The sequence below is a fragment of the Nymphalis io genome, chromosome 9 (genome assembly GCF_905147045.1).
Source record: "Nymphalis io chromosome 9, ilAglIoxx1.1, whole genome shotgun sequence".
NCBI lineage: Eukaryota > Metazoa > Arthropoda > Insecta > Lepidoptera > Nymphalidae > Nymphalis > Nymphalis io.
The window spans coordinates 3,668,882-3,688,443 of record NC_065896.1 but is presented as its reverse complement, the minus strand read 5'-3'; the positions used below and the strand labels follow the sequence as shown (position 1 = coordinate 3,688,443).

At 31.0% G+C, this 19,562-nt stretch overlaps 1 protein-coding gene across 2 annotated transcripts in view; it reads right to left on the bottom strand.

Moving 5' to 3' along the window:
* The window catches only part of LOC126770798 (protein eva-1 homolog C-like), a 41,046-nt gene extending 28,190 nt beyond the window's left edge, over positions 1 to 12,856 (bottom strand). For both annotated transcript variants that reach the window (XM_050490362.1, XM_050490363.1), the window contains exon 1: positions 12,378 to 12,856. In XM_050490362.1, coding sequence (XP_050346319.1) covers positions 12,378 to 12,453 — 76 coding nt within the window. In that variant the 5' untranslated portion in view covers positions 12,454 to 12,856. The remainder of the gene's footprint in view (positions 1 to 12,377) is intronic.
* Between the last annotated feature and the right edge of the window lie 6,706 nt (positions 12,857 to 19,562).

Sequence of the window (19,562 nt, the reverse complement as noted above, 5' to 3'; positions counted from 1 at the left end):
TGTTCAACCAGGTTTATATTTTGTTATATTTAAAATAGATCTACTTATTTTGGACGTGCAAGTGGGCCACCTGATGGTAATTAGTCCAGCGCCCACAGCCATTGGAAATATTAATATTTAATTCACTAATAATATGTTATGTTCTTTGTGCCTGCAGTTGTACTGCCTCACTCACCCTTCAATACGGAACTTGACACTACTAAGTATTGTTATTTGGCGGTAGTATATGCTATAAGTGGGTGGTATCTATCCAGATGAGCTTGCAAAAAGCCCTACCACCAATCAATAACTTCATATTATATTTACAAATCATTGCGTATTATTCTGAAATTACACAATCGTTGTATCGTCAGTCGTATTTAGAATAATAACAATAACAATAGTATCTATTTGAAAACAATATTAAATACAAGCTTAAAATTACTTCCATAAAAAGCGTCAATATCTTTTTACTCGGTAGAGCTGAATATAAGTACATTCTCGAAACTCACTCGAAAACGATCGCATGTCAATGAGCGTAAACAATATATACAACGTTGACCATAATAATTATAATATTTAGTATAAACACGCATCAAAATAGCGTATTAACGCATCGATTTTCAATATTTTATTATATATTAATAGTAAATACATACAATAGTTCTAATAAAATAACGGAAAATTCAAAGAAAAGAAGAATATAATTTTTAGTTTATTGGATAATACTTTCACTTAACAGATCAAAGTTTCCCATCCCTTTGTAAATGAAACAAGCACTCCATTTATATTAACGTAAAGAGCTTCTTGATACATAAACATTTCAAGACTATAGGCGAAAGGGAAACGAAAAAGTTGATCGATTTTCTATAAAATAGAAGTTGGTGATGAAACGATTTTACTAACATATAGCTTATTGTTCAATATCAGGAAAAATTCATAACGGTCCCGTCTCTGGACTAAATTCTTCTCTTAAAGAGCGTAAAATAAAGCTTCAAATTCCACCATGCAGATCCAACGCTGGTCATGAGATTTAAGAAAAAATATGGACATGGAGTTCAATGATCAACTTAGTTCTATAGCTTTTATTGTTTCGTTTACTTTATTTTTTTATTTTCTGGCGTATTGCTTTTTATTTATTTTTAATGTAACTTCAATTTTTGCTTCGTTTTAGTTTGTCAAGAAAACAATTTATTTTGTCAATGTCACGTCGAATGGAGATGACAGGAAATAGATTGATCACTCGACGGTTGAAATAATCGAGGATATAAGGCTCGACATAGCTACCAAATTAAAAAAATCGGTTGTAAGATTGGAGAAATAGGTACTGAACCTTTTTTATCTTTGCTTATTAATATATACAGTATGGTTACTCTTAGTTGTCCATCTTAATTTAAAAAAAAAAAACTTTAAAGTTATAAACTTGTTATTCAAACTCGAACAACAAATTATACTTTGATAGAAGTCCTTATTCTAAGTAAAACGTGTCAAGATTTCGAGTCCACCAAGTACCAATAAAGAACGCGCGTATGTTTATCACAGCTTGAAGACGCCTACAACATTAGGAAGACAAAAGAACATCGCACCAATAAAACATACTGCGTCGTGGAGGAAATCGTGTGAAACAATAGTCGGAGATAATGTGAACAAACGGTGTTACGGAATTCCCCTCGCACTTTATAAAAGTCCTTCCATACGAGTGGAATGTAATGGCCATATAAAATATAGTCACAACGTTTGAAGGACTAAAAACTTTTAAGAGCGTGATCAATTTTCAATATCATGAAAACGTTAACTAAATGGCTTTGTCATAATAGCCAAGGATAACTGAAGTGTTGTTTTCCACCAATCCGCATTGGAGCAGCGTGGTGGAATAAGCTCCAAACCTTCTCCTCAAAAAGAGGAGAGGAGGCCTTTAGCCCAGCAGTGGGACATTCACAGGCTGTTACATCATTACATCAACTGAAGTGTTTATTTAATTCATGTTGACTTTCTTATATAAATAGATAGAATATTATTTATAAGTACAACACAATGATAAAAAAATTACATAACACGTGGATAGAACCTAATTGATATACAACATTGGTGGCCTTATCGCTACATAGCGACATCTCTTCTAGGCAGTTTTGAATATACTAAAGGGATTCTTATTTAATGATTCATAAAATGTAAAAGTAATTTTGATACTCGAGTAAATTTTATAACACTATTTAAAGCGCACCTATTATTATTTATCTAAGCTAGTTACTGTTTCTCAGAAAGCAGCGTTTCCTCCCCATAACGCTCCTTTACACACGCCTCTAATCGTCACGTGATTACACGATTCACTAGCGTGGCCCAAAGTAGTTGAAGATTCCTTTGTGATTACGGTGAAATATAATACAAATACGATTCATATTTACAAATACATAATTTAAAACACTTTATTGAAGCCTGCAACAAATCTATCAAACAATATATAAACGGTAACATTAAATAAATATCTTTTATTTATTTAATCACTACATAGAAAATGATGATATTTTCGACACACTGTTCTGGTCGACAAACTTTATCCGCAATCAACATAAAACCGTATTTATATTTTGTTTCTCAAAATATATTATGGTTTTTTTTAGATATATTTATAATTAAGCCGATACAAGATTTTAAAATTTGATATGCTATGGTTTCGAAACAGTTCTCGTCTTCTAACCGCTGGGCCATTACGGCTTTTTATACATTTTTTTTAAAAGAAGTTCTAAAGGGAATTCTAAACTATATATCACCATTACACTGTACATTTTTTTAAATTAAATTTAATCTGTTCCTTATGAAAAGCGTTAATATCTTATATATTAACAATATTAAAGTTTTTTAGTCCCATGTTATCATTTTGAGTACATCTATTACTTTTTGTTTTTAACTAACCCACAACATTTTATATATATTTAACAAAACATAACATTTTTAGCAATCCGCAAAGTAACGAAATCTCTTTAAAATAATGTAGCTGTCCCTTTATCTGCTAAAACTCTTTTTAACAATTTTCCATTTAAATCAATATCTTTAGATTATGTTGTTGTGAATTATATTAACGTAAGGTATTAAGGTATAAATATAATTCGTCTATAATATTATGAATTTGTCATATATAATCTTATATACAACAACAGCTGAAGCAAGAAGCTGTGTTGTATGAAACAAACTCTATAATTAAATGACGTCAACATGTTAAGCTCTGGGAACAGGGTGCAGTGGGCCCACATTTACCTAAAACTTTTCAACTTTATTGCCATTAACTTGAAGCAGTTTCTCCTAAGTAGGCACCTAACGGTGTTTTTGTTTTGAACCATAATATTAACAAAACTCAAACACGTATAGGATTACATAGATGCATTGTTTATATAAAAGTAAAAGCCTTTTAATGTCCCACTGCTGAGCTAAGCTTATTCTTAAGCCTGTATTCCCCACGTTCACATATGATAGATCTCCACACGACACGTGCAGTGCACTTCTTCACGTGTATGTAAATACACACGTGAAGAAGTGCACCGTGCATGTGCATGTGTATAAGAGGCGCTTGCCTAGATTAAAACCCTTAAGATTTTTTGCCTTATTGTCATAAAAAAGACCATTCCCTTCTAAGTCATATTATAATAAATTTGAATATTAATTTTATTGCCTGTACATCATTTAATATTCATTTGAATAATATTTTGTAATACTTCTAATACTTTAACTTTATCAATAAAAATCTCTTTTTTTTTATATTCGCCGGGAGGGCAAATGACTCTACTCCACCTGATGGTAAGTGGTAGTAATTAATTAAAATTATAATCAATTATAATAAATTAACAATATTCAACTCAACATACCTAAGAATTTGCTTAATATAAAATAAAGTTCAAAACTTATTTAATATAAAATTTATATTCGCTTTTAAATCAATAGTATTAAACACAATAATATATTAGAATTAATGAAAAAAAATCAATATATGCGGCTGAATCGATTTTATTTTCTTTCATACGTTTTAGGAATGACATTTAATCAAATCAAATGTGAACTTTTCTTTTGTCACTTATTTCTTACACTCAATATTTTTATTATTTTCTTATTTCTTTTATTACTACCTGGCTTTATTGTTTGGACTCAATCTTATTTTCAACGAAGACTATTGCTTTCAAATCAAGAATAATAATAATGTCCTCCGGACGAATTTCAGCCGCGGCGGCCAATCATAAGAGAGATCAGTCAACTGCTCAGGACATATTATAGTGCGCAAGTGTGTGCGCAAATACAGGTGCACTCTCTATTTCCTAACTCTCATAATCCAATGGGACGGCAATCCGGCATGACTGGAAAGAGTTCAGGCACAGGACCAACGGCTTTACGTGCTTTCCGAGGCACAGGATTGTACACATTTCCAACTTCCAAACTCCGGGCTGCGAGTATTTTCGACCGAAAAACCCATTAACTTTTTATTGGCCCGACCTGGGAATTAAACCCAGGACAAACGCATCGGCCGAAATCGGTCCGGAGGACAAATCAAGAATAACGCGAATAAACGTGTTTATTGATAGACTTCAATTAATAATAAAAAACTATTAATATGAAATTCATGACTGAGACAATACAATTAATCTTTTGCTCAGCGGCGAAGAAAAAATTGACACATGTGTATGATCTAACGCGTATTGAGCACCATGGTGGAATAAGCTCCAAAACCTTCTTCAAAAGAGAAAATGCTTTATCCCAGAAATGGGACGTATCCCAGAGGTGGTAGGGCTTTGTGTAATTCCCTCTGGGTAGGTACCACTCATTCATCACATATTCTACCACCTAGTAGCAATACTAAGTACTATTGTGTTCCGGTATGAAGAGTGAGTTAGCCAGTGTACCGTCACAAAGGACATAACATCTTAATCCCGTAGGTTGATGGTGTATTGGCGATGTGAGTGATTTTTAATAATCTTTGGGCAGTTTGCCTACCTAATAAAAACTAAATTTAAAAAATACTTCGATCAATAGTTCGCTCGTTATTAGAACGATTAAAGGACATAATACTTTGAAGCCTTAAGATATTTTAAAAAATCCAAGAATATTCAATTGAGATAAGAAACAGACACGCCAATTATAACCTAATTAATATAATTAGTCTTAAGTATTTTAATCGCAGAATTCGTTAATATTACGTTGGCTCTAACAAATTATATGATGTTATAGTAATATTTTGGTTATATTTTCATAGAAACACACACAATTATTGTACAGAAAGCTTGTTTGTTTTTATATACTTCAAAAATATAAATATATGTAATATATATTTCTCGTTATTTTTAACTCAAACTTGATTTTACTAGGTCTCAGCCGTACACATTATTATTTTAAGAAATTACATCAAAATATTTATTATTATTCCTCTCATTTTTATAATAGAAGTTCCATCACAATCACTATGTAATATAAATGGAAAAATTATATGTTCATGGCCCGATTTAGTGATTTACTTATTCGATTGATATGGAATTTTTATTTATTGATAGATTATAATTTCAGGCTCATAGGCTATAAAATACGTTTGCTTGAGCTTAAAATATTTCATTTTCTTATTTTTATTTAATTTTATAATAACATTATTATATTATCAAATGGTAAATTATCAAAACCTTTTATTATGAAGAGAACATCTAAGTACCTACTCAACACCATATTCTACCATATAATTAATATTTTCTAAATTTACTTTAAAATACTTATATTGCATACATATACATTTTTATATTTATGACATAATTGCTAGGAGTATTTCCCAGTTTAATTAAAAAAAATTAACCATACCGCCCTCCAATAGAGGTAAAGTGACAGGGCATTAGATATTTTATTCTATTTAGTATGTCTAAGTGTTTTGCCTGCAAATGTAACTAGTACAGTAACAGCCTGTGAATGTCCCACTGCTGGGCTAAGGCCGCTTATCCCTTTTTGAGGAGAAGGTTTTTTGGAGCTTATTCCACCACGCTGCTGAAATGCGTTTTGGTGGAATACGCAGAATTTTAATAAAATTAAACACATGCAGGTTTCCTCACGATGTTTTCCTTCGCCGTCAAGCGCGAGATGAATCACAAACTAAGCACATGAAAATTCAATGGTGCTTGCCCGGGTTTGAACCCACGTTCATCGGTTAAAATTCACGCGCGCTTTTAACACTGGTCCATCTCGGCTTAAACCTATGCAACTAGAAGTAATTAAAAAAAATAAACGTTTGCTTGCAGTATATTTTAACTTACATTAATATTCTTAAATGTACTGCCTCGTTGGTCTAGTAGCTTTGTTTTAAGGCAGACCTGGAGGTACTGGGTCCAATAAAAAGTTATTGGATTTTTCTTTCAGAAAATTCTCAGTAACAGCCCGGAGTCTGGAAGTTGGAAGTGTGTACACTACCGTACCTGGGAAAGCACGTACAGTCGTTGGTCTAGCACCTAAACTCTTTCCGATCGTGTCGGATTGCCGTCCCATCGGATTATGAGAGCTAGGGAAGAGAAACCTGTGTATGCGTCACACTTGTGCACTATAATATCTCCTGCGCAGTTGGCTTATCTCTCTTGAGATTGGCCACCGTGGCTGAAATCGGTCTGGTGGACATTATCATTACTATTATTCTTAAATACCCAAAAAGTAATAAACTTTACTCAATTCATTGTAATCTCCTTACGAATTTCAAATTACTGACGATAGAACGGGACAAACGGTATGTAACTATTCAACTTCCCTGAAGACGTTTTTAGCAAAGTCATTAATCGCAAAAAAAATTGGGCAGAAAGTATTCTGCAAAGTTAATCTTAAGTTACATAAAAATAGTATACGTCGCTGAATGTTCGGATGTATTCTAAATGTGATTACGCCGGAGTGAGAGTAAGAATAGGAAGGTCAGCAGTTTCCCAAGTAAGACTAATGAAAATATATCTTATTTAAAACTCGAGTGGTACGCCTCGTCACGTATTTGTAATGAAGTTTTTAGATGCGGTTAAAGTATCTATGTAATCTATGTCTTTAGTTAATATTATTTCTTTATAAGTATATTTGTGTAGCGGACTTTAAGCCAAATCAACTATATATTAATAATTATATTATAAAAACCTTTTGCCAGCACTTTTGTTGATTATTTTACACAATAATTAAACGTAAAGTAAATATCATTTAATAACCCTATTTATTAGATACTTGTATTGGTTCTTTAAGTCGAAATTATTCGTTTCAAACGAACAAATCATGAGACAAAATTATTTTTAGTTCTACTAGAACTATCCTTCAAATACAAATTCCAAATTCATACGACGATCATTTCGTGCCCAGGAATTTGATCGTTAAATATCAGAATGATGCTCAATTTATTACAATAATTATAATATTTAAAGAATACACGAATCAAACTAACGTGCTAGTGAAGTCGATTTACACCATTACAAAAATGAAATACGACAATCGTTCGTAAGAACGATTGTCGTATTTAAGAATCTGTAAAGATCATAGTACTCATTTTACTTAAATTTAAAAATGGAATACTCTTATATAATTAGATACAAAATATTCTGTCTCGTGTATCGAAACTGTTATTTATTTTATTGATTTCATTGTATATAATTTTAGCGGTATCATTGCTAAGTTATAATAAATAAGCGACATCAAAAAGGTCTCTGTTTTCGAAACATTCATTAAGAAACACTATTTCTCAAGTAATTAAAATTTAATTAAACACTTAACTTTAGCTTTAAATCAAAGGCATACCCGTAGAAAATATATTTCATTTAGATTCTTAGTAAATGAAAGCCTACAAACTTCTTGACGGCTACAAAACGTTTCTCGTCTATATCTGATGTTTCAAAGTTTATTTTTTTTTATTTTAATTAATATTCAGGCTTATAATTTCGTGTATCTAATTTCTTAAAGTATAGCTTCGTTTAAATAGTTAAAATACTTGTTAAAGAAAGTTCAATTTTTACTGTGTATAAATAATTAAACTTAACACAAAAAGTTTAAAAATTTATTAGTTGAAAGGGAAAATTTATCGTCAACTTCCGAATTTTTGTACTCAATTTTTTAAGTTTTTCGTAAATCCAGTGATTTATTGTGTCAAGCTTTTACATGATACTGGGATAACGTAGCGTACGTTTAAAGATTTCTGTATTGTTATTTAATTAAAATTTTAATATTTTAGCAATTCTTACATAATTATAAACGATATAAAAAAATAAAAGCCTGAATATTAATTACAATTAAAAATTAACTTAAAGCATTTATTTATATTTCCAGCATTTAAAATTTAAGACATTTGAAAACAGAGGAACATAGTCAATCAAAATTTAAATATTTAATTATAAATATTTATGAATTGGCTTGGAAAAGCTAAAAGCAATCATTTCCGTTTGTTATATACCTGAAGTTGTTTTTTGAAATCTTACTTTAGTTAAAAGTAAAGTAAAGGTACTCCAGACCGTCACATGAGAGATTATGTTGCACATGAGAGATTATATTACATTGCACAAGCGTGTGCCCAAACACAGGTACACTCTCTATTCCCTAGCTCTCATAATCCAATGGGACGGTAATCCGACACGACTGGAAAGAGTTCAGGCGCTGCACTGACGGTTTTACGTGCTTTCCAAGGCACGGGAGTGTACACACTTCCAACTTCTAGACCCTGTGCTGCTACTGAGAATTTTCTGATAGAAAAACTTTTTATTTAAAAAAACTGATCGTGGGTTCAAACCCGGGCAAGCACCACTAAATTTTGATGTGCTTAATTTGTGATTATAATTTATCTCGTGCTTGACGGTGAAGGAAAACATCGCGAGTAAACCTGAATGTGTCTATTTTGAACTGAAATTCTGCCACATGTGTATTCCATCAACCCGCATTGGAGCAGCGTGGTGGAATAAGCTCTATACCCTCTCTAAAAAAGGAGAGAAGGCCTTAGCCCAGCAACGGGACATTCACAGGCTGTTACTGTATGTGTATCTTTATTTTCTTTTTATTACTTTGTATTTTAATTTCTTACTTAATTTGTTTTTATTTATCATCATATGAGCAAAATAAACTGAAGAAAGTATATTTTGCATAAAGGGAAGAAGTAGTAAATTTATAAATATATACTTAAAACACTACTAAGTTTTAACACAAACAACATCGCGAATACAGTCGAGAGTGCATTGTGAGGTTCAACAATTTTTCCACTGGTATTTTTCCTATCTCGGATGCGAATTTAAGTTTAAAGCCTTTAAACATTCCCGTATATAACTTCAAATATATTTCATTATAAAACAGAAATATGTATCAAGTTTCATTTGAAATATATCAGATTCATTTGTTAAATAAGCAAAACTGCAAATGTCTCACTGCTGGGCAAAGGACTCCTCGTAATCAAGGTTTAGTGCTTACTCCACAATGCTTTATTTAATGGGAACCTTATAGTTTTCCATAACTAAAATTCAAATATATGGTATGCTTAACTATTATGTCAATTTTTATTATAATTAATTATTTATTTACTACTGTGATACATAAATACAAAATAACACGTGCAAAAGGTTCTAGATAATGATATATAAATATTTTTTTTCAATAATGTTTAAATTAAGTTAGTGTTAATAGCTTCTTCGTTTGAGGCAAACATAAATATGTACTCTATAGATTATGTATAACAGAAAATTAATCCTATCAAACAACGTAAATTTAATTATTTACTATTATAATATTTTAATTGTCTAAAATAACAAAGAATATCCCTCTATAAAGGAATATTATAAAATTATTCTCTAAGCATTTGCTTACGAATAATTCTTTATGTAAACGAAACGATAATTGATGAATTTTATATACAACAAAGAGGCGTGCGAGCCTCGCCCACTCGTATATTAATTAAAAACGTGACAACTGCGAATTTAGCCCTTTCATACCGTGACCGAATTAAGTTACAAACAATGTTGTCTTTTTATAGTTCATGATAAAGGAACGTCATCTACTATTATGTACGAATTTACAATTGATTTTTGATATAAATTTTTATATGACTTTATGAAAACTTATCAACACCTAGAAACTGTAAATAAAACTATATTTAAATGTTATTTAAATTTAATTTTCGCAATTTCGTAATGAGCCAGTGTGAAGCAATTACCTTTTATTTATAGTAGTCAAAATATTTAAAACCTACAAAATGATTTCAATAAGTGTTAAATATTATATAAACATCAATTACGTTACAAAAAAAATTGTTACGTTTTCACGACTAGACTGAGTCGATTTTGATAAAATTTTGTATAGATATTACTTGAAAAAATAATGGTAACATTCATACATATTGTACGACCTTAATAAAATTATAATTATGAACTAACTTTGTATTTCACTTTCAAAATCCTACTAATAATAAATCACCTAGCCTTTTGAATTCTATTATATTTAAAACCAACTAACAAAGCCACTGTTAATTTAATATAACTGAGAGTTAAGTTTATTGCTCTCGTGTATATTTACTAAGTTAAAAGACTAACAACTCTCATATGTAAAGCTACGCCGTAGAGGTTTCGTAGGTATTTCTAAAGTCAGGAGAACCTACATGAATTAAATGTTTCAAACTTATAAAATCAACTATGATATATATTTATGATTTTAATGATTAAAAATTATGAATTATAATTAAAAATTATAACTGTTGCCATCCATTAAGTATGTTAAGGAATAATTCTCAATAAAATAAAAAATATGAATAACTTTCTTCATGAAGAATATATTGTCTTTATCCTCTCAATAAATATTACATTTTCTTAAATCGCTTGTTGTCGCTAACTTTTAAAACACTGAATATCGCGAGTTAATAGTACAAATGTCTTGAATACAATGCTTCAGCTGCCACTATTGGACGTGTTCTTGCTATGTATATTACTAAATTTTAATATGTAAAATTTTAATCTTAAAAAAATATTTAATAAAATTAATACAGACATAAACTAAATTCATTAGCAAACGTCACACGAATAGTAAAAAAGTACATGAAAAAACCCACAATTCCCTAAACACGTCTTTCTGTAAAAGCACTAAATGGATAAACTTCGTTTTCACTATACAAATGACCGTTTTTGGGTAAGGTTATTGTTAATAATACGTTGAGATTATACTCGAGTGACTGCCATACTTGACGCCTAGCTTTATCTATCCAGAGTAATATATGAGGACACTTTTTTTTTTTGTAATGCCTAATTGAGAAAAAGGTTTTAGTTTATAATATTATTTTATGAGAAGCTTCGTAGTTTTCATTTAGACGGTTAACGTAATGACGTGAATTTCATATTTTCATATATATTGTATATATAATACATATGTCAAAAATTTACGTATAATTGACAAATATATGGAAGAAAATGAAATCTTAGTTCCAAGTGTACCTGTAACTATGACAATCGTTACAGATTCCCTTTACGCTCGAAGTAAGCCGTGCCCAGAATAAGATGTGGTGGTCATCTCTATACTTTGCTATCAAGTCACGTACAGTCCCGAGTCCCGTGTATATTTGGACTAATGTACAAAATTTCATGTATAACCTTGGTGCGGGTGAAGGATAAAATGGCGGTGATAAACGTACATAGCCATATGAAGCACTAATAGCTCAGCGGTATACGTGCCGTCTACACGTATAGAAGTCGTTGGTTCGATAATTGCCCCTATCTATTATGTTATCGTATCTAGTACAATTTGTCGATTGTTTTCTAAGGGATGCATTTAAAATATGTATAGAAAAATAACCAATAATAATAACAATTGATCATTTAAACATATTCAGACAACTTTGACATTAACACAATCATCGTCATTATTATCTAAATACATAAATAAGGTTGGGTTCCTTTGTCATTTAAATTATCAATAATTTGTGCAGTATTAATTATAGTCGATATTTCTAATGAGGCGAAGAAATTTTATATTTTGATTGTTCCCCACATTATAAGCCTAATTAAAGCATTGGGCTTTTAAAATACGAATGCCTTTAAAATAAAAATAATATAATCAGTGACTATCAGATACTATCTGTTGTGACAGATTCAAATGACAAAGTCAAAAAATTTTGGATTCAACTATATGATTTTCAAATGTATTATGAAATAAACATTTAATTAAAACCAGTATAATATTATTTTAACAAATCGATAGTTCAAAAGTAAAAACAAACAACCAATTTGTTAACAAGCAATAACAATGTAACATACATTCAAACATTCACAAACTAAACAAAAACTATAAAATCCATACATACACTCAGACTAATAAGAAACATTACAACTAAACGTCTGACAGAGTGTCATTAACTAAACTCTATTATCTCTGTGGCTAGTATTTATGTTGGTAATAAATTTACTGACCTAGATTATCGGAGTTCGTACAGGAAGGGCCGGGTAACACTAGAAAGCCGAAAACCAGAGCTATAGATATATCCATGTTTAAAAAATAACCGTTACGAGACAAGACATTAGATATTTAATCAACTGTCACTGACTTTAATTGAAAACAAACAAAAATTTTACACTATTTATCGATCGATAAAAACAGGTAATTAAATTTATATATCGTTATTCGATTTTAGAACATACATTATATGGCTTTAACGTTAAATGCCGAAAAAAAAATAACAAAACAAAAAAAAAACGTATTTTATAAAAGTTTTTATCCATTGACGGTCACGTAATCCAAACCATAAAATTTTTAAGCCAATTAACGATAGTTCATTAGGCTGAATGCGCACGCGACATGTCTCAATTACCAGCCACGTGGGTTTGACCGCGTGGTATTATTTATCTGTTTACAGCGAGCGTGTGCCCACTCTCGCGCCAAACGTCCAACTGACGCGCTCGCCCTTCATTCACTGGTCAGAAGCGAACCCATCAATTTAACCCGACGTTTCAATGGAACATTTCCTTTTTCCCTGGTGAGCAATTAGGAGTTCTGCTTCTAATTAATAAAACTGGTTTGGAAGTTTAAAAATTTAGTACGAGATGCGTCTAATTTTCTTTTGAGATTTATTCATTATTTTTAATTACATACTTGGCGCAGTTTTTAGTTTTCGCTATTTACGAAGTGTGTATAAACGGTATATACGAGAAAGACTATGTTAAAAAATGTAGATAATTTACCATTCTTAATATTTATGTACATTTTTTCGTATGATAAAACAAAAATAATAACAGTTTTAAAAATACTTATGTATATTTTTTGTATTTTAATTTTGGAAATGAAACTTTTTTATTTCAATTTTATATATTCGAAATTTAACCATTATTTCATTACTGGTTCTTAGTCATAGTAATAACAACCACCGATGAGCAAAAGAAAACATGCTTTAAGAAAACCAGAAAAGAATCATTAAGATACTTAATGTCCATTTTTTTATGAATAATTTAAAAGTCAATTTTATAGGCCAAAAAAAATGCAAAGCCATTTCTCTCATAATTCCCCACGGTCACGCGAAAATGTCAAACCGCAGTCAAATAGTTTCAACAACAAACGATCTCTGGGAAATTGTGTAATAATATGGCGGGAGTTCCGGAATTTCTTTTGCATAAGAAATTTGATAAATGGTGACAAATGGAACGCTGCAGAAACATAAAGACGATATTTTTGCGTTGCTGTATTCCAAATCATTGTAATTTTTTATCCCACGATAATCTCGTATTTTTTTTTAATTTATTTACTATTATAAAATTCTTCTTTTTTAACTTTTATTTTATTTTTCTCTATAAAGAAGTTTAATTATGCCCCGAATACACTTAACAAATAATGGAATCGCAAGGACAACTAACCTATATTTTTATATTAATTATTTGATTGAAATCAGTAAAAACGGCTAAAGTAAGTAATCTGTCATTAGTCATTGATATGTTAGAAAAAGAAATAACTTCAAAAGAAAAAAATTGCGTTAAAACTGAAAAGAACGGTTGAAAGTGGCGGCGAAACTTAAAGTGATTTTTTTCTTGTCGAATACACTTGCGGCCGCTATTTTTTTTTTTTTTCGTTCATTGAATTGGACTCGATTCCTCTATTACTATTATTGTGTAACATCTAATATTATCAATACTTACCATTTGATTTTCACCGATTCAGAATGTAGTTCTTTTTTATAAATTTACGTAGTCAAATAATATGTCATAATACAATATAAAAAATATCAAAATATTCTAAACCACTAGTATTAACTTCAGCTTGTCAAAATTTTTAACCTTGTATGCAAACGGAACGTTCAATTTACAATGAAACGCATATAATTACAATTATTTATTGTCTTTATATTTAGTGTTTTATAAATCAACCCAAATGGCTTGTCATATCAAAAACAATAAGCGGCAATCATAATTTTTCACCAGTTTATTTGGTTGGATTACCCACTAAACGAATGGTCCTCACAATACGGTACCATATATACCGAAAGTTTTAACATTTAAGCACAGATAGATAGGTTTAAGATAAATCAAATTGAAACATAGCCCGACAACAAACTAAACTAATTACGTGCGATTTATGTTAGAAAACAAAAGCACTTAAAGATGGTATAAACGCATGCGTTCAAGCGAAGCAAAAGCGAGAGTACAATTGCTAAAACCGCACATGTACAACAAAGATAACAATAAGACAAACGCCACTTTTTCTTGTAAAGTTTAAGATAATTTCGTACCGCATCGCTTACGCTTCGCTTAGTTACGTATGTGGGGTGATATCTTAGTATTTAAGAAGTCACTTAAATATTTAAAAAATATTACTTAGATCCTAATGTACTCTATATTTAATGCATGAAGTGACAAAAATATTTTAATATCAAATAATATTTTAATCTAAGCTAAGTGTTCGTTTATGTGTTAAAATTAATCTTATAAAGTAATGGACGCTTTGACGAAAGCTTCGTATTTGATGTATTTAAAAAGTTCTACACTAATCTAGATGAGACAGAATAATACGCAAATTTCGATATAATTATATTAACTCTTTATAATATCTAATCAATTAAAATGTTAAATTTATTCATTGCATTTAAATAAACTTTGGGTACAAATATTTTTAAAACAAATTTAAATAGAAAAGGAAAGTTGAAGGTTTCATATAATCTGATAGATATTTTATAAAGTATTATCGAAGTCGGTTACGTTATAAAATAGACTATGGTATACTTTTTCAATAATTTATAACGAGAATAATAATTAAATTTTAATTAGTCGAGCAAAGCGTGCGGTTAACAAACAATTATAAAAGATATTAAAATTACGGACATGCTGTATTTGCAGCCTTACGTATGTACTTGGCACGGATAGCTGGTCTATATCATTTTTATAAGCGTTTTATGTTTAATTCTTCTTGTACTACTAATAAATTAAACATGATTTATACAATTGATAGAAAAAGAATAGCTTAAAGCAAGCAAAGCTATAGGAAAGTAGGCGGACGAGCATATGGGCCACCTGATGCTAAGTGGTCACCAACGCCCAAAGACATTGGCATTGTAAGAAATGTTAAACATCGTTTACATCGTCATTGCACTACCAAAATTGGAAACTAAGATGTCATGTCCCTTATGTCTGTAATTACACTAGCTCACTCACCCTTCAAACCGGAACACAACAATACCAAGTAATGCTGTTTTGCGGTAGAATATCTGATGAGTGGGTGGTACCTACTCAGACAAGCTTGCACTTGTGGTAGGGCTTTGTGCAAGCCCGTCTGGGTAGGTACCACCCACTCATCAGATATTCTACCGCAAAACAGCAATACTTGATATTGTTGTGTTCCGGTTTGAAGGGTGAGTGAGCCAGTGTAATTACAGGCACAAGGGACATAAAATCTTAGTTCCCAAGGTTGGTGGCGCATTGGCTATAAGCGATGGTTGACATTTCTTACAATGCCAATGTCTAAGGGCGTTTGGTGACCACTTACCATCAGGTGGCCCACATGCTCGTCCACCTTCCTATTCTATAAAAAAAAAAAAAAAAAGTCCTACCACCAGTGAATAATACTCATTAGCTACCAGTCTCGGCTTCACACGGGTGTAATAAGGGCGTCAGAGGGTCACGTTAGCATGCGCAAGCGATCCCGTGGCGCTCCTCATTAAGACGGAAAGGGTACCCCTGTTTCTTTAGTGGGTATTCCGATGTTCGGGGTACACTCGGTGTCTTGGACACCGGCGAGTCCCACATAACAAGAACAGAAGGCAACAAAGCAAAAAAAAAATCATTATTTTTTGGGCAGGATATAAACTTCTCCTCAAAAAGAAGATAAAGCCTTAGCCCAGCAGTGGGATATTTATAGGCAGTTACTTTATTTATGAGTATGTTATATCACAAGTAAAATATTATATGAATATTTCGTACACCTTTTATTATAAAATTTTCGAGATCTAAAACTACATTTCATTAACATTTAACAAACTACCAGAGGCTGTTTTCCGCTCTTGTAAATTAATTTAATTGAAACTTTAAACTAAGAATAGTTACGTTCAAAGAACAATGGCTATTCTCCGTTACAATTTTTCACGGTTCAAAATTAAACTTCTAAAGTACTGAAATAAAAAAGAAAAGAAAATTATTAACTTACAAGATAAATTATCTTAACAGTACATAATAAGATTAATATAGTATCTGTATAAACGACCAGATGATCCACAGTAAGAGAAACTGTCAAACTCGTCGAAATTAAGTGTCAAAAAAGTCACGTGTAATAGTGACGATGGTCTTGAGCTAAATGTGTCCGCGTTTTTATTTCCTTGTTTAATTTCTATTCAACTCCTGCTCTGTGTTTAAGGAAAGTATTATGAGAATATATATGATTAAGAGTAAACTGTATGATATGTACACAGTGCACTCGCCTCCAAATCATCTCAAGAATTATCACCCTTTGTCGTAAAAGTTGGTAGTCAAAGTCTAACTTCTTTGCCACCCGATAATATACTTATAAGTACGCGTTACGTTGTTTAATGTCATCAAATAAGGATGAAAGATATGTGTGTATGTAAGGAAAAGAGGGAGCGAAAATGTCTTGATTGGATGATATGTCATAAAGTTGACACAAATTGCCAAAAAATATCGATTACTTTAACGCTTAATGAGTTGTAGTAGGCATTATACAATACATTTTTTATTATTAATTGATTAAAAATATAGGTTTGTTTGATAAAGCTTCCATTCCTAAGTTAAATAAAAGGTATTATTCACATGTTATTCAATATGATTTGACCATTCGTATGTAATATAAATTTAATGTTTCTTTGGTGTACAGAAAATAACCCTGTATGATATTCTACGCTGGCATTGTACAGCCATTTTTTAATATCGTAAGCTGTGACGTCATTTACACCTGTTACTGAATCAGTCATACCATACGAATGTAATATGTGAATATCGCTTCACGGTAAAGGTAGGCGTAAATTTGCGTGGTTTGTTATTTTTCCTCCCACACGAGTATTCGTTGTATTCGAGGAATACTTTTTTTTCACTGATTTTTTTTTATTACATGTTGTTAAATGAAATTATTGATTTACTGCTTTTTTAAGTATTTTAATTTCATTCTCAATTTATGCATGTCTCGTTCATTCTTCCTTTCTTTTATCGTCATCTTTTTATTCTTTTCACTCTTTTAAATAGACTGCTTGACATGTTTGACATGAACGATTGTGTAAGGATTTATCAGTTTGAGGCGGACGGCAGCCGATGACCTTGTCATGCCGAACGAACTCACCGACAAGGCTGAGATTTCCAGCATAGTAAAAACCTATTGGTTTTACCTATAAAAGTTTTAAAAAGCTCTGATAGCCAACTTCATCAGATTACGAAATATTCTTAGAGTACACCTACGTTAACGCACTCACTTGTCGCATTGTTGTTATTGTCACGGAAAATAGCCAATTTTACTTCACTCTTTTGCTGAATGCGTTATGAAGGCTCCTTGTCAGACATAATCCCTGAAACCACATGACAAACGGGAGAAGCCATATTAGAAAATCTGTCAAAATTATTCATCAGTTTTTTTCATGCCACTCTTTAATTTAACATTCTGTTAATTTACAAAGTCACTCGAATCCTGATATAACTGAAAAGAAATGTAACCAACCATCTTATATTGATTATATCTTTCATGTTTATCCATTTAGAATAAGCGTTATTTTAGGTCTTCTCCAAATAGAGCGTTGAAATTGTTTTTGTATTAACCTTCAAACTGAGTGGTATAAAATAGAAAATAGAAATAGTCAAGTCGATACGTTCCGTCGACATAAATAATGTTTCCCGAAATATTTTTTTGTGTAATTAAGATTGTAAGATTTGAAATATGTTTTTAATTTCATTATTTGATTGTACAGATATTACAGTATTAGTATTTTCACATGTAAATATTTAGTTCATTGAAATGTTTGATTGTACATATATACATATAGTATAAATATGTTACTTTTTTGAAAATGTATTGCAAACGTCTAGCGAATAGATGAGCGAGGGTATCAAGTGCATTGAATGAAGTTAAATTGGCAAAAATATTTCAAATTCTTATCGCGCAATATTTTTTTGTAAATGTAAGAGTGTTTGAGGTCTGTATAATGTAAGAGGGGTGCAATCGTACAGGAGGCTCTTTTGATTGAAAGTGAAACTACCACCGCCCATGAATACCTACAAGATCAGTGGGTTTGCAGGTGCGTTGCCGGCGTTTAAGGAATGAGTAGGCTCTTTTCTTGAAGGTTTCTATGTCATAACGGTATTGGTAGAGCATTCCGCGTGATAGATACGACAGAAGATGTAGAGTAATTGAACATCTCTACGCAGATCTAAAGGATCAAGGATTTGCTTAGAATATTAATATTTTTTTATTAATCATGGATTAAATGAAATGCGTTAAGAGTGTATATTTGCGTATAAAACACAGGTAAATATTTTATACTAAACTAGAATATTAATATTAATATCCTGACATACTTACCATTTTTAAAATCTTTCTATTTTTACTATAATATACCGCGAAAAGGTTAGAAAATTTTAAATAAAGCAAGCAACTTTCTGTTTGATATTTCAAACAAAAATATTTACATGCATTTGCAGAAGCCAACCGTAAGATTTCATATAACAATAACAATTTTAACCTTTTCGCTCAGAACATAATCTCAATTCTGTCAGCGTAGGGGAATATTTATATTGAGACCTTTTCGTCAATTTTTGCGGGAGTACTTTGGGGAAACGAATAGTGAGAAATACAAAACGTAAGCCTCACCTGATTGGTAAACAAGGGAGACAATGTCGATCGGGAATATGATTCAAGGACACTCACTCCTTTATAAAAAGACGTAAAATTTGCGTAACAAGTTGTAAAAAGAAGACAGTTTTTTACTGAATTCTCTCATAGTATCGATTTGTTTAGAGAATTCCTACAAAATATACTTTATTCATGTACTCTTACAAGCACGATGGAATCATCATTTTAAAATATTAAAGATAACGTAAGATTACCTGTTCGGAATAAATATCCTACTGTAAAGTATCAGCAAGGAACTCAATAGTTACTCTTTTAAACATGTTGTAAATATTTAA